We start from the raw sequence: 17,930 nt of genomic DNA on the forward strand, positions 1-17,930 counted from the left end.
TAAATGTCAATATCCTCTAGGGAAGCTAAGTCACTAAATTAGAGCTTCATTGCTCTGTGAAGTTGAGGGTAAATGATTGGAAAAGGTTGCCTCTCTCTCTCTCTCTCTCTCTCTGTGTGTGTGTGTGTGTGTGTGTGTGTGTGTGTGTGTGTGTCTGTCTGTCCTCTGTCTGTTGATGTATCTGTGTGTACCCCTATGAACATAATTCCTGCTAGTTACGTCACAGCATTTGGAATTTGTCTGACACCAAGTCAATAAGGTTTTACCTGCAGTACAGCTATAACTACCCTAATCACTTTGATTTCATGGTCTGTTGTTCATTCAGAGTCAATGGATGGAAGTCGATCACCCATTCTGTACTGTTAAATTGCTTTCCTTTACAATTCCCTTTAGGCAGTTTAATAGACCAAAACTATACATTATTAATGGAATGCTTTACTAGTATCTATACACGTAGGTGGGTCCCATTTCAGATCAGGTTCCTTGCTTTCTGCCGGACAGTTGATATTGACCCCAAGGGCAATATTGTTTATGGTGTGGACACAGCTCTTACAAGTTAACAACATGACTTGTTAACTCTTTCTTAGGCAGACCTTTCATGTGAAAGCATAGCCTAAATAATAATGATCAAAATCACGATTGCTTAGATAGGTACCATTAGATAATAGCCTACTGTAATGGGAACACACTGTGGCCTAACGTAGGGCCTATGCAATTTTGTTTTCATAGCCAGAAGAAATAATCAATTATTATACAGTCACCGGTAAAGCTGTATGCATGCTGACGAAAGCTTTCCGGTACAATCCCTGAATCACTGACTCATCAATTATGCTGTAAACATATTGAACGAGACAGTCTGGCAACCCATGTAATAAAACAATCAACTGTCCGAAACCACCAGATTCAGCAGGCCAGAGAAAAACACTTGACACCTGACAGTCCGTCAGCTATAAATATTTGCTGATAAGTATTCAAAATGTAACTGTCAATATACTGTCAAGATATAAGATACTGTCACGTTTATCCGATGAACGATAAACTTTTTCACTCATGGGAACGGTTAACAAGGTATGAGGCACCAAATACATGTATAGCCCTCCGTCCCATTCGACCCTTACATCACTGTGCTTGGGTCAATTGCGCTGTCCTACAGAATGGGCGAGAAGCGTCTATAATAAATCGTCTCCGAGTGACCAGTATCTAGATGGAAGACCTATTTGGCAAAAGAGAGAATCCCCAGAGCGAAAATGAAGCAGGCGAGGAAACGTGGAATTTGTCAGCATACAGACTATGTCACGTAGTAGCCTCCACACACAGCAGTAGAAGAGGGGAAGAGCGGGACCTGTGAGCTGCAGGTACCCGCCGTCTCGCTAAAACGCTGCGCACGTCGCTTTGCGTCTGAAACAAAGCTTTATTGTCGCCTTGGCTATGGGTTTCTGCGGTGGCACTGAGAATAGTTCAAGCGATGACGAGCACAGGTGTTTGCACTGACCTGAATCGTGCAGGTATACTCCGTATCATCCAGAAGTCTGACGGTGCAGTTGTATTCTCTGTCCAAATTCCTGATGCTGCCACTCATGAATCGACTCAACATCTTCTTACACGATTAGCTGGTCTGCGTCCAGGACCAGAACAATAAACTGAACACGGCATAGAAGCAATGTCACATTGACCACTTTCTCCGATCACCCAGTTCAAGCGCAGAGGAGAATTCTTCTACCCAGACACAGAGCATCGTTCCCCGATGAGCTGAACACTGCGCTTGGAAAGGAGACTGAGCGCTGGAATAGGCAGGTTGCACGGCGCATCCAGGTCCAGGATCAGTCACGGCGGTGCAGTCAGACTGTTGCCTCCTGCCTCTTCACCATTCACCGCTTGCAACTTGAGCATATGGGCGGGACCAAAGCGAGAGATTGACATGGAGGCAAACCAATCACACGTTTCCCCAAAAATGTGTATTTAAACTAGCCAATGATAGCTTAGAATGTTGCCTCTTTTAGGTTATTCGATAGCCAGTGAGAGCAGGCCGACGATAGACGCTTTTGGTGTCCGATTCTGCGTCGCTTTTGCGGGTGGTGGAGGGGTGTTATCCCCAACAAAAGAACAGCACTGTCTGAATCAGTCAGTAGGCCTACATACGCTTGCCAGAGGATGATAAAAGTGGATTACTTGTATGCTTATATTTTACCCCTAAATTAAGTATAGTTCCGAATGACTCGCTTATAAAAGGCTACATACTATGTAGCATTATTTGCCAGGCTAATTATTTACAAAAAATTAAAAAAATCCCCACACAGAGTTTAGGCTACTAAAAAGCGGTGACCTGAAGGGAATTGTCAATCAACCCAAGAGCCCCGCGTTAATTAGCTCACTTGCTCCTCCTGGTGTGCCGCTCAAGCAGACACACAGAAAAATGACCCCAGTGCACTTGCGCAAGGATCCTACTACAAGGACCAATTAGCAGGCCTACATTCGAGGTAAGCTAAGCGAAGTAATTGACATTCATTCAGCAAATTCATTTTTATTTTCATGATGACTACAACTACAAGACCTACTACAAGGATTTAATTCATAATTTAGTAAACTTATGGAGATAGTAGAGTGATTTATTTTCCTTTTTTATTAAAGCTCAAATACAGAGCTAAGATACAACATTCATTCACGTCAATGAACAAATAAGTAGGTTTCTTTTTACTGTCATTACGTAAAGACAAAATTACCTTGTACAGTTGATCAACATTAAGAAATAAATAACACATAAACTGAGAACTACTTTTCCAAGGTGAGATGTACTTAAACAAGCCTACAATATGTAGGCTATCAAAACCATTTCATTTCTGACTCAAAGCCGAATCTAAGAAGATCGGAAATATCGGAAAATCGGTAACAAATAAAACATTTAAATCACACCTGATAGTTTCTGACTTCTGGCATTTATCGTAACATGAAAAAGGAAATGTAGTCTACCAAACATCCTTCATAAATGTAAGGCTTCATTAATGCCAATGTTTCATCAGGTCCTTGATTACTGAAGCATTATTAAAGCATCATTGAATGAGATAGCAGGATTTCCCCCTCTGTTCGTAATCAAGATTTCCCCCTCTGTTCGTTACCAAGTAAAAATACATGAATATCATCACACAGAAAAGACAGGGACATCAAGTTGTTATAAGACTCTATAAGACTTTAGAGGTCTGATATTACCTAATCACGGCTGGAAATCAATGACACCTGCCATTGACAACAGGTTTTGTACATCTGATTCTCATGTTCATATCATATTCTGCAAGTAACCTGTTTACTGGTCATTACAGACATTCATTCAGTAACCTGAAACTTCCGATAGATCTACTTGCTTGAATAACTATTTTTCTTAGCAGAAGCTATGAAATTGCAACAAAATCATAAAAAAAAGAGATGTCTTGAGGAATGTCTTCTATCATTTTGGTAAGTAACCATATAATAAGTGGAATAATGTACAGTCCATGTTAGTCAGTTTTCTATGGTCATTCTTGAAAAACAGATCCCATCAGGACAAAACATGATCTGTCATCCTGTCTGGATGTTGTTGTTTTTTTTTTTTTTAAGAATGACCATCAGACTAAACATTATTCCCTAAATAAAATTATGGATGTCGCTTTCATCATTCTCCTCTGGCTGGTTGCCACTGGTGGATGGAACCCACAGTCTGCTGTCTACTGCATTCTCCGCCTTGCGTGTGTGTGGCCGTGCCGAGAGCCTCGCCTCGCCCTGCTTCGGCCGGCTACTGTAGGACTGGGGGCCCTGTTGCCCCCCTGTGGCTCCTGGGGGCCTGGCCGAGTTCAGTGAACAGGCCGCAACCAACGGCTTCCCCACAGGCAAAGATCTACTCTCTTTGAGTCTCCGTCCACTGTCAATGTCCATGTAGTGCAAGTCCACCTTGATCTCCAAGGATGTCTGTGTGGGAAAGTGAAGGAGTCTGTGAGCCCTGAGAATTTCCGCTTCCCACACACAGCGCATGTGGGTTAATAAAGCACAACACAGCAGCAGTGTGGCTGGAAATCACTGTGGACATACATGCTATGAGCCATGAGGAAATAACAACCACAAGTGAAGTGGTCTAAAGTTTTAGATTATTTTGCTGCACTGATAATATAACATAGCCAGTCCTAGTCAAGACCCAATAAAGACTACGGAATATCCAGTGCACCCAATTCACCACAAAATTTCCATCATATCAAAATATCATAATTGCCAAATTATTGTTACTTATTATAAATAAATACCACGGAAATATGATCAAACTTCCACTCTCTGATAACATTAAACAGTGCTACCGTCAGTGAAAAACTTCAACTGGAATATTCCTTCATTATCCTACTACCTAGAATACCATTTTTGAGCAGAGACTATGCACACCAAGGGAAGGTCAAATGTACTCTTAATTACAATTACCATACATTTTAAGTATTATCATTAAGTATTACATAACCATATATATATATATATATATATATATATAATGTAAAGTATCCTCATGCTCATATAGAGTGACAATATTAGCACATATACACTCATATTACACTAAAACAATGCAGCAAATATTTTAACACTAGCCAGTACGCCACCACAGAGTTTAAGAGAGCTCCCAAGGAATCAACATCCCAAATAACTCCACATTAAGGAGCACATTTGACAAACTTTCACAATCACCGATTACAGGAACTAGATGGAGGAAGTACACGTGTTCAGACACAAAACAGCCAACTGAACAAAAAAAAAAAACATTTGAAAACACCAGAACTGCACTGAGGGAAAACAGCTGGAGGTGGCACTCTACTACTCCACCCAGAGTGACAGACCCTTACGAGAAACAACTATAGTACTCAAATAGTAGTTTGGGGCAACATTTTATAGTAATCTGATAGGAATCTTATAGTATTTTGGGACGTACTATAGAAGTACTATGGGCTCTATGCACAAGCTTACTTGACCAGTTTCCTGTTCATTGACATGCCTGACAACAAGTACCTGAAGATAAGTGCTTTAGTTGTACCAAAACGTAAGAAATACAATATACGCAAGTCTTAATGTCTGTGGGTGGCTCTAAGGCTTGAAGTCCTTATAAAAGCGATTTTTAGCTTCCACCTTTTCCTTAAAAACGCCAGCCTACGTGCTGTGGCTGCACAAAATAAGAAGTGAATGATTTACGGTGAGCACACGTTTTGGTACAACTGTGCTTGTTAACAGCGATGTCAACGAACAGGAAACTGGTTTGCCGACTTCAAGTAAGCTCGTACACAGAGCCCATAAGCGATAGCAACACTATATAGAAGGTGTTACAGAACATCAGTATTATAGTATTATTATACACTACCAAAGAACTACTAAATCTTATTGTATTACTAAAGTTCTTTTCGTAAGGGGATTCGGTTCAGCACAAGTTTGAGGCCGATTAATATGAGACACTCACCTGAAGTCTCTGAAGACAGCAGAGGCGAAGAGTGGAGTCAGCGTTATCAGATTGGCTCATCAGAAGAGAATCCAACTCCTCTGACCGATCCGGCCCAGAGAAAATGTCTTCGAGACCCTACACAGGCAGGAAAAGAACAGCAAAATTAAGTACCACAATAAAAAAAAAACAATGAGATTAAAATCTGTATCCTCTCTATGTCAGTCAGGAACATTTTAAAAGGTGCACTCAGAGACTAATGTATTTGTTGTGAAGTTTGGTCCAGTTCTGAGTTGTCCTATTTCTTTTCACCACAAGATGTCAGCACCACCAAGTGTAACGAAGCAGATCACCTTACTCTGTCTACATGCATTGCATACATATAAGTCAAAGTCAGTCTTTTTCATCTATCTGCATTTATTTTATATTCCATTGTCAAAGAAGGTCAAACACCATCTATTAAGACTCCTGCAAAGCAGATCATTTTCAGGAGATCCGGCTCACTATGATCCATTCTAGGGCTGTCTAATCTAAGCCACCTCACCATTGCATTTACATTTAGGAATTCAGTCACTTAGCCCAGAGACTTACGGTATACATTTCAAAATGTCCTCAATGGGTCATCACACCTATGACTTTGCTGTTAGCACCTTGCTCAACCAGCTGAACTACACTGAGCACACATTGTTACTTGGTCTACATTCTTTAAAGCAACACAAACCAAACATTGATATTTATGCCCCTTAATGTCAATTCAATGCCATTTAGCATTAGTGATGAGTTTGGAGCATTTATTTTAAGGCAAAATAACTCCATGTACTTTTGCAAATAACAGAAAAAAAACTATGGCACCGTCTGTAGACTATATGCACCATCTACATCCTCTTTACTTAAAGAAATGTGATGCTTCCGACTGAGACCTCTAGTCTAGAAGAACCGCTGGAACTTTCAGTTCACAGGCATAACGTGACAGTACAATGGAACGGAAAGAGGAACAAGCCTAATTTACAGCACGTGTGCTCAATTCCTTTTAAACAGGAATCTGGTCAAACGCTATCTCAAAGCTTTACCAGACCGTTTTGCCGTCACAAACTTTGACCACAACAGGAAGACACTGTTTCCTTTAGTCAAGGATCATCTTTTTTTAAATTCTACATCATGCTGAAAAGTAACATTATCAATGATATTAAGCTGGCCGCATGCTGTGAGGCATATCACTAAAGTGTACAGCTTGTGTGTGTGTGTGTGTGTGTGTTTGTGATATGTGTTATGGCATTTAATCAAATAATTGAATCCAAAGAAAGTGACTGTTCTTGAGGTTACCCAATAATGCACCACAAAACCATTTTGGCTCTATACAGCCTACAAACTGTTGAAACCCATACAAACACTGATTCATGATGACCCAACCCCGCAAACAGAAACACCATATTGTGAAAGAGATATGGTAGAAAAAGGAAAACAAGAACTTGAGCTCACCGGCGCACTTGTCAGGATGACGGTACAGTCCTGGGCCTTGGGCCCCGTGTCCTTCACTGTAGCAAAGACGACCAGGACGTTTGAGAACAACGCCGAGAAACTAAGCTCCACTTTGACACCACTAGGAAAAGCCAGAAGCTCCTTCTTGGGCAAGACTGTAGAAAACGAGGTAAACAAAAATATGAGTATAGAAATAGAAATAATCTTTCGACAGAGTTGGGTTTAAAGGATACTAAAATGCATTGACAGAAATACATGATACATTTAAAGATAACAACACTATTATCTATTTGGCACAGATCAAATATGCACAAGCGATACAGTTTTCACATTCATTTCTTTGTTTGATCATTCGCATTGTTTCACTATCAGACACGTGGTCTTTTATAGAATATGGAATTCGGACCCAAAAAGAGGAAGCTGCCAGCTCGGTCCAAATAAAGAAGTTATTCACCTGGCTACCGTGTGAACAAAGCCAGCATGTGGAGTTGTGAGAGTGCCTGGCGTCTGCACCCACTAACTTCAGTTCCCTAAACGCTTCACGCAGTCACTCTTTTCTCTACATGCCTGCGGAGTGACTTGGCCCATCTAGCAGCATCCAGCGGGAAAGCGTGGGCGGGCAGGCTATGATGAAATGTCTTTTTTTTATTTTGTCCAAATGTGACCCATCTAGTAGGGGGGGGGGGGGTTATAACGGGAATGAAGAAGATATTTGGAAAGGAGGAAGATGCATGCTGACTAAGGAACCATTTTTTTTTTACTTGATCTCTTGACTGAAGTCAATGTAATGTGAATGTGACTAAAACTACATTTGTAAAGACTACACTGTACAGATGAGAGACATTTTCTACATATCTTCATAAACTGAATGAAGTAAAAAGAAACTCATGTACTTAACGTTACTTCACATGTAACTTCTGCTCTCAGTATCACATGCTTAGCAGAGAGCTTTGTGGGTGTGTGGGTGTAAGTGGAGGGATGATTGTCTGACTGTGTACTTGCACTTGTGTGTGTATGTGTGTGTGACACTGACAGAAGGGATGGTAAACAAGTTCACTGTCACAAGACAGTTTGTGTTTGTGTGTGTGTGTGTGTGTGTGTGTGTGTGTGTGTGTGTGTGAGTGTGAGTGTGAGTGTGAGTGTGTGTGTGTGTGTGTGTGTGTTATTCTGTGAGTATGTCTGTATCACATGGTATATGTCTAAGCATGTTTATGTGTGTGTCTGAAAGAGAGTGAGTACACAGCAAACAGTATATAACATTGTTAGTGTGTTTTTCTGTGTGTGTGTGTGTGTGTGTGTATGCGTGTGTTTGTCTGTACGCACGTATGCGCCAGGATGAGAGAAGGAGTGGTCAACAAGGTAACTGATCACCGAGAGACACAGTGACCTTACCGTTGGCACTCCTCCAGAAGCTGTCCCTCACGCGCACCTCGCAGGTGTGTCCAGCCGTCCTCACAGGGTCCGTCAGTGCCCTTGGCTCCTTCAGTGTGTGTTTTATCTCACACACCTGCTTGCCCATCACCAGCGGGTCCCTGCCCAGATCTACGACATGAAGAAATCAACGCTTCAGTCCAAGACTACAGGTTTATACCCTGTGAAAAAACAGGTGCTATCTGTGTGACATTCGTTTGAATAAGACATTAGAGAAAAAAAAAAAAATCTTATTTTTCTTATTTTAGCACTCAACACACATCACCTTTGTTTAACGTAAAAGCAAAGCGTACCTATTTAAATTGGCAAGCGCACAACACTACTGTCAGCAATTTGTAAAGTTCAGCAGAACACACCACCAACACGTTCTGTCCAGATTAGGCTTGATTGAGTGACGGTGAGATGATGAAAGATTAATAGCCAGGATGCATTAGATCAAAGGACCCCAGTGTTTGGCTCAAAGGGACTCGGTTCTGGGAACCAATAGCTCTGATACACTGCACATGCCGTGGCCAAAAACAAGTCAAATGCGCTGGCTGAGAGTAGCCTGATATGTTCCTTACCCCTGCAGATATAATTAGCCATAAGTGCATCTGGCACATACAAAAGGAGGTCTCGAGCTGAAGCATTTCATCTAAGCCGTAATGCTGTTCCGGCGAGTTCCTTTACAATGAGCTACATCTCATCACTGGCTCTCTGAACGTTGCGTGTAAAGCTGTGTGGGATCAAGGCTTCTCGTGTTCCTCTCCGAGTCCCAAACGGGGTGTGTGAGTGTGTTTGGCAGAGGGTGAGGACAGGAGGGTGGCAGGGGGACTGACCAGTGAGTGTGAGTGGGCCTTTCAAGACAGGGCAGGTCTGAGTGGGGTGGGGCTGAACTGGACTGGGAGGGTATGAGTGAGACTTGGGCACTGGGCACAGTGGCTAATGGCGGGGAGGGGGGCTGTAACGTGTGTAGAGCAGCAAGCAGCTGTCCTCCTCGGGTCAAGGCTTCTCAGATTTCCCCGCCGCCCAGCGTGAATTTCCAGAGAATGAGGTCACATGTTTGGATGGCTCCGTTTCACAAAGCCAAACAGTGTTACCACAGAGACCCCCTGTCAAACAACCAAACACGCACAGTGCACAGCACACCAGGAGGGGGCTGTCACAGCCCACACCACCCGACCACCCAGCACCTCCAGACAATTCATCCAAGAGGTAAACATCAGGAGGAGAGGCCCCTGACAGACATACAGTACTGTAAGTGCAAACATGTAAACATCGTTTAGGCGACGTAACCAATACATTGACAAGTGAAAGCTCTCTGGAATATGCCCTTCAGTGGCCCCTTCTACAGAAGAACAAGTGACAACATTTTCTGGTGTCTGGCTTCACCAGCTTTGGGACTGTGATGAGACTATTTTCAGTATTAATAGAAAACAAACTTTACCTATATGGCCACAAGCTGAGAGGTGTTCGAAGGCAAGCAGTGGCCTAAGGAGGGGTACTGTATGTCGCTCTGACATCACAGCTATTAATAGCCTGGGGAGGTCGAGCTCACGCGCGGAAATATCTTGCTCTCAGAAAGTCTCTGATAAGGCCTGTCGCCTGACCATTGCTGTGGTGTGTAGCATCAACAGCAAGCATTTCCTGCCGAGAAAGGGGCAGGGGGCGGGTGTGTGGGTGCAGAATTTGCGTTGCGGTCAGGGGGGAATGGTTGATGACTCATACCCTCAGAAACCTGCTCCAGGATGTGTGTGACTTTCTCTGGCTGCAGAATGTGCCTGTTCAAGTATTTGGTGAAGATTCCTGTACTCTTGCCTCTGGCGTCCTGCACCTCATAGGCCTCAGCATCTTCACACCTGAGGGATGGGAACACGTGAGTGCCATATGTCAATCTACATGTCAGGTTGTGATTGCAGTATGTGTGCAATATGTATAACCTATGCACATGTGTCGTTTATACACTTACGTTGCATAGCCATACACGGTGTTGCCCAGTGGTGCCAATGGCGTTATTTCTGATACATTGAGATCCTGTCTGTACCTTGAAGACATAACACAACACCCAAGAGACAAGAACTATTATGAATTCTGATACAATATAAGGTAAATACTCTAACAAGGCAAGGCAAGTTTATTATACACATTTCATACAGGGGTAATTCAGTGTGCTTTACCTAAACAAAAGCAAAAATGAATAATAGTAAATAAAAGCAGATAGATAAAACAGATAGAACAAATAATTACCAAAACAACAGCTATGAAACAATAACAATGAAAAAACACCAATAATGCAGTGGGCTCACCTCTTGTCCATTCCGTACCACTTGCGACAGGTGTCCAGCAGGATGACGTTAAGAGCCGTGCGGCGCTCCTGCATCATCTTCATTATGCGCTGCACACACACACAGTCCCCCGTGTTGTAGGGACGTGGTGCATCAATGGGCACCATGTAGTTCCTGCCCGTCTGTTCATACCCATGACCAGCATAGTAGAATAGGCCTGCGGGAAACACAACAACGCATCGCTACTCAGTGGACAATTCAATGGAATTCAATTCAATCAGCTGAGTGACAAGGAGAACGAAAGCAGGAACAACATGTAATCTAGTTCTTACATAGAACATAATGTATTACTACCCAGAAAAAAATGAATGCACCCTAGTTTTGAGAAACATTTAAATAAAGAAAAAAACAGAAGTGCATTTGTGTGTAGGAACAAGAGTGTTCCTCGTTTTTATTCAAACCGATCTGAAAAGAATGAATCCAGTGAAACACAAATACAGCAAAGCCCTGGCAGGAAGTGGAGGAGGAAGGGGAAGCAAGCACAGCCATGCTCAGGACCTCTGGTAAGCAAAGAAAAGAGGTCATGGCATGTGCGCAGCCCGCAGTGCTGCATCAAATAGGTGATCAAAGACACTTAAGACCAAAAGAACTTCCTGGTTATGTTTGCTGCCGTGTCAAAAGAGTTGACCACACAGTAAAAACTAGACAAGTGAAAAGTTAAGTCTGTGCTGGTAGCAGTAGGCGGCATGAAACTGGATATCTTTTAAACTGTGCGTTTGTTTACAAGATTGTAATGTGTTAGTTGTAACAGACAAAGATCAACTATTGTCTCAGTGTAATAATAGGGGACTTTCATTCCTTTCTAAAACACTGTACGCTGGTTTCTCAAAATAAATTATTAGTCAAAGCAAAGATTGTCATTTATGGTTGAAACTTTCTTTTTTCAAAAAAGGGGGGAAATATCCCCCCATATTTCATGAGTCATGACAATAAATTCTTTAAATGCTAGTTTCACTCAAAACAGACACTGATGACTCTTTCACAATTTGAAAAACAGACTGAGAGGAGGGGAGGCCATGTAGATGGTTCAGTGAAATGCCCTTTGCAGTGACACTATAAATCTGCCGGGTTAAAAGTGCGACAGGGCTTCGGAAATGGCTAAACATAGCAAGGCATGTCGCAAACCCACATTGCAGGCCCACGCTTTTCGTTTCCAACACTTATCTCAGGGCTGAACCACACTCTCCCCACAGTCGATACCAATGCGTCAAAAGCCTGTGACTCTGCAGTTATGGTACGATGACTGGAAAAAAAAAGTTGTGAATATACCATACAAAAAAGAAAAAAAAACTGGTAGTCATACTGTACACACTGTTCAGATGATCTGCCTGTGTGTGTGTGTGTGTGTGTGTGTGTGTGTGTGTGTGTGTGTGTGTGTGTGTGTGTGTTTGTATGTGTGTGTGTGCATGTATTTGTGTGTGCATATTATCATGCTTAAAGGAGAATTCCGGTGTGATATTGACCTAAAGTGTGTTGAAACATGATACCGAGTGTGAACGTATGTCTCATAGCCCATCTCGGCTTGTCCCCTGCACTCCAAAATCTGGCGCTAGTTAGCCGATGCTACCAACAGCTTTTTCAATTGTGGTGCTTCGGCATCGGGCTAGCCATGTAAATAAATCACTGTTTTACACCATTTACGAGGCTCAATGTATCTCCACACTTCATTGGTAGACTACCGAAGGCCCTGACATTTAAAACGAGACATTGAGAACTTTTAAAAAGCACTGGTAGTTTACTTACAAAATTATCCAAAAATAATTCAGTGGAAATGCATGGATTCCAGTTTCTTACAGTAGCAGCAACTGGAATCCATGCATTTCCACGGAATTATTTTTGGAATCTGATCCCTTATCATACCTCTTCATTCTTACTCGTAGCTCTACTTATCGTGACTAAATTCAAGATGGCTGCAAACGCTAAACTTCGTGAAGATACTGTCTGTATAAATCGTCTTGTAAGTAAACTACCAGTGCTTTTTAAAAGTTCTCAATGTCTCGTTTTAAATGTCAGGGCCTTCGGTAGTCTACCAATGAAGTGTGGAGATACATTGAGCCTCGTAAATGGTGTAAAACAGTGATTTATTTGCATGGCTAGCCCGATGCCGAAGCACCACAATTGAAAAAGCTGTTGGTAGCATCGGCTAACTAGCGCCAGATTTTGGAGTGCAGGGGACAAGCCGAGATGGGCTATGAGACATACGTTCACACTCGGTATCATGTTTCAACACACTTTAGGTCAATATCACACCGGAATTCTCCTTTAACTACACTCAGCATATCCTAGCCCATAATAAATGGATTTGGCTGAAGTGGCAATGTGTTTGCAGGGACAAACTGACACAGACACTGAACACAAGTCACTTAAAACAAATTTAACTGATGCATTTTTGCTAGTGCATGCCTTTTTTATTCCTTCATAATGTGTCAAAGGTTGCCCAATAGAATACATAATTGCACACATTACTGAACAACATTTTTGTTCTTGTGGAGCTGAGAGAATTACGGTATGAAGGAAACTGGAAAGCAGAAGTTGGCGATGTGTGAACTAAGAACACTTTGCGCTCCTAATCAAGTCACTGACAAGGGCCTCATGCCACTGTAATCAAAACACAGCAGTTATCCTAAAGGCTTCCTCCCTACAATGGCTGATTTTCCCATAAGCTTCCCATAAGCCTTTGCATTGTGACTCACCATACACTCCCTTGTCCAGCAGCTGCAGGAACTTATCGATGGCAGCATTCATTTCCTTTTTGGAGAGGTCCAGGAGAGACACCACCCTGAAGTCCAGCTGCTGGAGGTGCTGAGCCAGCTCATACACGTCCATGGTTGGGGCCATGAGTGGGGGGTGGCAGGAGTAATTCAAGTTCCCTATCAGGAGAGCCACTTTGCCTGTCGCTGAAAAACAACAACAAAACCTGTGTGAAATGAGACTCGGTGCTCAAAACTGCTGCATTGAATAGCCCCAGGTTGGGGGAACTATTTAAGTGTACAAGAGTAAAGAAGTAGTACAGATTGTTGTTACAATGCTGATGTTGCTGTTAAAATGTTACATTGGCTGTCAGTATTTAGCACTGATTTGGGATAGTGAGGCAAACAGTACCTGTAGGCCGAGAGACACGAGGCTGGTCAAGAGGCACTAATGGGAGGAAAGAGGAATTGAGAATAACTACACAAGAAAAATATGTCTAACCACACTGCAATCTCATGGTGCATTCTCTATTTAGACTTACCAAAGTCTCTACATCTCCATTTATCAAAATGCAAAACATTTTGGTATGTCAAAATAATCTTTGAAAAATATAATTTCAATTCAATTAGTAATTGTCACACAAAAAAAGTTATAAATATATAAAGAGGAAGTCAGCATTCAGACTGACAGTTTCACTTTCAGTCACTTTGTACCTAAACACAATCTTGGCTCCTCTGCCTCTGCAGCTTCAAGAAACAGGGGAAGTACCTCTGGGTCTTCCACACGAGCGGAAAAACCCGCTTCATGGGATACACACACTCACTAGGACCAGTGGGCAGTAATGGAAGACTTTCCATTGTGTCTTGTTTGAAAGTGGCTCTTACACCGTGTGTTCATGATTTTAGTAGGAGTAAATCAGTGTTTACTGAAAGCTGTCAGTTCTGATTTGATCTGACTGACTTTGAACATTTGAAGAATGTCTGTTCCAAGTTACTCCAGTAATAACTTCTGGTTCATTCCTCTGGCAACAATTTCTAAATATTGGGTCAGAAATTGTGTCTTACCGATTTCTACGTCGGCTGCTTCTGTCCAGGACTCCCCGTTTACATTTGTGACACAACAGAGATACGAACCGGCATTCTCAGGATTCACACAGTCAATCTGTCCAAAAGAAGAAAATATTCATGCTTCTGCCCTTCACACCAGGCCAAACAAATCATAACCATGGTTAAATATTAACCAGCTTTTCAACACGTTTACGGGAAACCAAGCGTGAGCTTGCTGATGGATAAATGGCTAACAGCCAGCTCAAACCGCAAGATATATTGGTGTGGAGCGAGCAAACACAATGACCTCAGCGCCGCTTGTGTAAATATTTCACAAGCTGCCGTCTACAGAGCAGCCATACCTGGAGTGCCTTGGTTGTCTTGTCCTCTATGATGACGCCATTTCTGTACCACTGGTAATCAGGAGGGGGTATGCCAAAGGCATCACAGTTTAGGGTCACCTGTTTCCCTGGCTTAACCTTTTGGGATTTGGGGTGGACCACAATGTGGGGGGACCCATCCCAATTGATTGGGAGACCTTCCACATAAAAAAAGAAATCATGGAGGTGATTGAGAGAGTGAGAGAGAGAGAGAGAGAGAGAGAGAGAAGAGAGTGAGCATGATTGTTTGTCTTAAGCACAAAGAAATATCCATAAAAGCTGCATCTGAGATGCTAATGAACTAATTGATAAACTCATGGACCATACCTGAGGCTGGACTGTCCAGGACGTCGACCCTGATCCAGTCACTAAATACATAGTTGAAGTGATGGTCGCTCACACGGCACACATAGCGTTGAGACTTCTGGGGAATAACCACCAGTTTTGCCTCAGCCCCATTCGGTACCTCAATGATCTGCAGCATTCCGTTCAAGGGAGATAATAAATCAGTTAGTGAATGTAGAATAGCATGAAGGAGCTTCTGCAAAAAAAAGAATTCACTAATGACTTAAAAGCGATTCCATCTTCCAATAAAAAGTGGTATATGGCAAAATGTACGTTATGCAACGGCCTCACAGACATACCTCATCATTTCTAAACGTGAACCACTGGTAAGCCAGGCGGCCATGCCCCTCCGCTTGAATCTTCAAGGTGACCGGGTAATTAGGCGGGACGGCCGCATGCACGGGAGGCGCCACAATAACGATACCTGTCAATCACGCAAAGGAGAGACTGATGTAACGACCCAAACTCGGTGACCACAACACTAGTGTGTTACTGGTCGTAAGCCTCTGGATATCACTCACCGCCAATCATTCTTTTGACAAGCTCTTCATAGACCAGGTAGTGTGGGACATCCACAGAAACAGTGTTCCTCTGGGGAGAGTCTAGCATAATTCCAGCGCCATGGCTCGCTGAGGGATAAGGACAGGACATGTACACCCTGTGAGCATCACAACAACAACTTATTCTTCCTTTCCAAGTGCTTCTGAACTCACATATGAAAGCACCATATACGCATCTACATAGGAGACATTGTTTGCTTCTGGGTGGGCGTGGGTATGCGTGAGTGCAGGGGTGTAGGGGTGTGTGTGTGTGTGTGTTTGTGTTTGAGCAGTCAACATAATGATACTTTTTGTCTACAACAAACAATTTGAATTTACAGGCAGACATAGTCCACTTCAAAAAGTCAGACTGTGCATGTAATAGAGTGATAGAACTTCAGTGGGAGTGAAGACCTGAGAACAGTTCTTGTGGAAAGATGGGGGAAAGTACATTTTCATACCTCCATATTTGTATGAAATATAATAGGCATACTAAGAGACAGAGGCTGTGGTTTCCACTTGAGTTGCAGAGGTTAATTGTGATCTATTAATATATGTGTGATTTCCTTTTTGCACGTTTGACCTAGGTGTTGTTGATACTACAGTAGGTATTGTCATTCAATCAGTCAAGAGTAGCCTAGAGTTAAACAGCATTTAGTGTAGGCCTAGGCTACAGTGCAACCACGAGACTCAGGATAGCCTTGTGACATGCCCTAAATCTAGAGGTGTAGTAGTAAAATCAGAGGTGGGTAAACTATGAATTCTATAATCACGGTAAGGTGGACTGCGCCATGCGGTATTGAATTTTTAAAAAGACATACAGAACTTGTCTGATGATTGTAGAGGTTATTAAATTATTTATATAGTGCTGATGAGTGCATATGTGGATAATACAGTGTGATTTTTTTATTTTAAAAGTTGCAATTGATGAATAAACTCTTTTGAGAGGTGGATAAACTGTGGTGATACGTTGATGCGGTGATACGTTTACTTGCGTGTAGCCTCCACTACATCCCTACCTAAAACTAACAAAATAGCGACAGCAGTTGATGATGGTTTTCATAGGCTATCACAAACTATAGCCTACCTGCAGCTTTTGACATAGGCCTACTCTGTCAAGTGTCAACTGCCATGTAGATCGCATATTACCTCTCTGTATTAGGCTATTTGAAGTGCAAGGACTACACTTGGGTTTGGGGATCTACGGAGCACTTTCTTGTCCAACGTCTGCGAGAATGACCGACAATTACAAAACTAATTTCGCTGGACAAATAAACTATTCAGTAAGGCCTTTGGCAGTTTTTTAACATCATATTTAGGCTACATAGGCTACAATCAAATTCCATGTTCCACCGAATCCTACTACTCTACTACTACTACTACTATTGTCGGCATGATAGGCAATACGCATATTTCACTGTCGAGATGCATTTTATTCATTAAATAGGCCTACAATTAGAATGTTAGAATGTGTAACGGGGGGGGGGGGGGGACTGCAAGAAGCTGGCGCAAACGATCAGTGAATGAGCACAGTTAAGTTTAATACATAGCCTATGTATGTCTTCATTGCCATAACTAACTAGCCTACTAAATAGCCCTACGCTTAACTTCTTAACGCAGTCTTCTTTCTTTTGCTGGTATTTACTTTCCCTTTATTATGTAGGCTAACTTACCTGCCATGTCGACCACCGTAACTCTTGACAAATGGCAGCAACTTATCCTCGGATGTCTGACTCGCTCCCCGACACTATGGAGAATGACAACCACTGACACTATGGAGAATGACAACCACTTGCCTGTCACAATTAAATTAACAGGCGCAAAACTCACTTCATGAAGGGAAACCCATTTTCCCGGAACAATCACGCCCACTCTCTACCGTGGTGATTCGAATAGGAGAGCCTACAGGTTCAAATGACAGAGCAAGTCTAGACGTAACATGTGGTCTGACGTTCTCTTGAATTCTTAAAGGAAAAACAACTGATTTCATCAGACAAAACGTTATGGACTTTACCATCTCTCTCTCTCGCTCTCTCTCTTTCTCAATTTAAATGTAGATGTCAATGGAACTTGCCAAAGCAAACATAAGCAAATATAACAAAACAAATAACAAAACAACACAGATACAATCTTCTCTCTCTCTCTCTCTCTCTCTCTCTCTCTCTTTTGTTACTGTGTTACAGCCTATCAAGATGGTGGAGACAGGGATCAAGGAATAGGCCACTACTGATCTATCACTACTGATAGGCTAGGCTAATATCCTA

General features: G+C 42.4%; 2 protein-coding genes across 4 annotated transcripts in view; both read right to left on the reverse strand.

The window, feature by feature from the left end:
* frmd5a (FERM domain containing 5a) overlaps positions 1-1,594 on the reverse strand; it is a 118,179-nt gene extending 116,585 nt beyond the window's left edge. For both annotated transcript variants that reach the window (XM_076299956.1, XM_076299950.1), the window contains exon 1: positions 1,493-1,594. In XM_076299956.1, coding sequence (XP_076156071.1) covers positions 1,493-1,594 — 102 coding nt within the window. The remainder of the gene's footprint in view (positions 1-1,492) is intronic.
* A 1,008-nt stretch (positions 1,595-2,602) lies between these two features.
* On the reverse strand, positions 2,603-17,486 carry malt3 (MALT paracaspase 3). Of its 2 annotated transcripts, none has more exons than XM_076262450.1 (15): positions 17,340-17,486; positions 15,649-15,756; positions 15,427-15,551; positions 15,110-15,257; positions 14,765-14,940; positions 14,421-14,517; positions 13,768-13,803; positions 13,359-13,562; positions 10,627-10,822; positions 10,290-10,358; positions 10,049-10,179; positions 8,303-8,452; positions 6,911-7,065; positions 5,453-5,569; positions 2,603-3,936 (listed from the first exon to the last, which is right to left on the reverse strand). In XM_076262450.1, exons 1-15 carry the CDS (start codon positions 17,344-17,346, stop codon positions 3,616-3,618), a joined length of 2,040 nt encoding a protein of 679 aa, XP_076118565.1. In that variant the 5' UTR covers positions 17,347-17,486; the 3' UTR covers positions 2,603-3,615. The 2 variants fall into 2 exon arrangements, with proteins under 2 accessions (XP_076118565.1, XP_076118564.1); XM_076262449.1 differs by having other exon boundaries at positions 10,290-10,364.
* Between the last annotated feature and the right edge of the window lie 444 nt (positions 17,487-17,930).

This window comes from Alosa pseudoharengus, unplaced genomic scaffold, assembly GCF_046254945.1.
Source record: "Alosa pseudoharengus isolate Yale_2024_CS ecotype anadromous, Long Island Sound unplaced genomic scaffold, YU_APseudo_1.1 YU_APseudo_1.1_scf_10, whole genome shotgun sequence".
Lineage (NCBI taxonomy): Eukaryota > Metazoa > Chordata > Actinopteri > Clupeiformes > Clupeidae > Alosa > Alosa pseudoharengus.

Coding starts and splice junctions, on each gene's coding strand:
- malt3 (XM_076262449.1), bottom strand. Junction 15,258..15,426: donor TCACGTTTAGAAATGATGAG/GTATGTCTGTGA, acceptor GGAATGCTGCAG/ATCATTGAGGTACCGAATGG. Junction 10,823..13,358: donor GCTGGACAAGGGAGTGTATG/GTGAGTCACAAT, acceptor TGTTTCCCGCAG/GCCTATTCTACTATGCTGGT.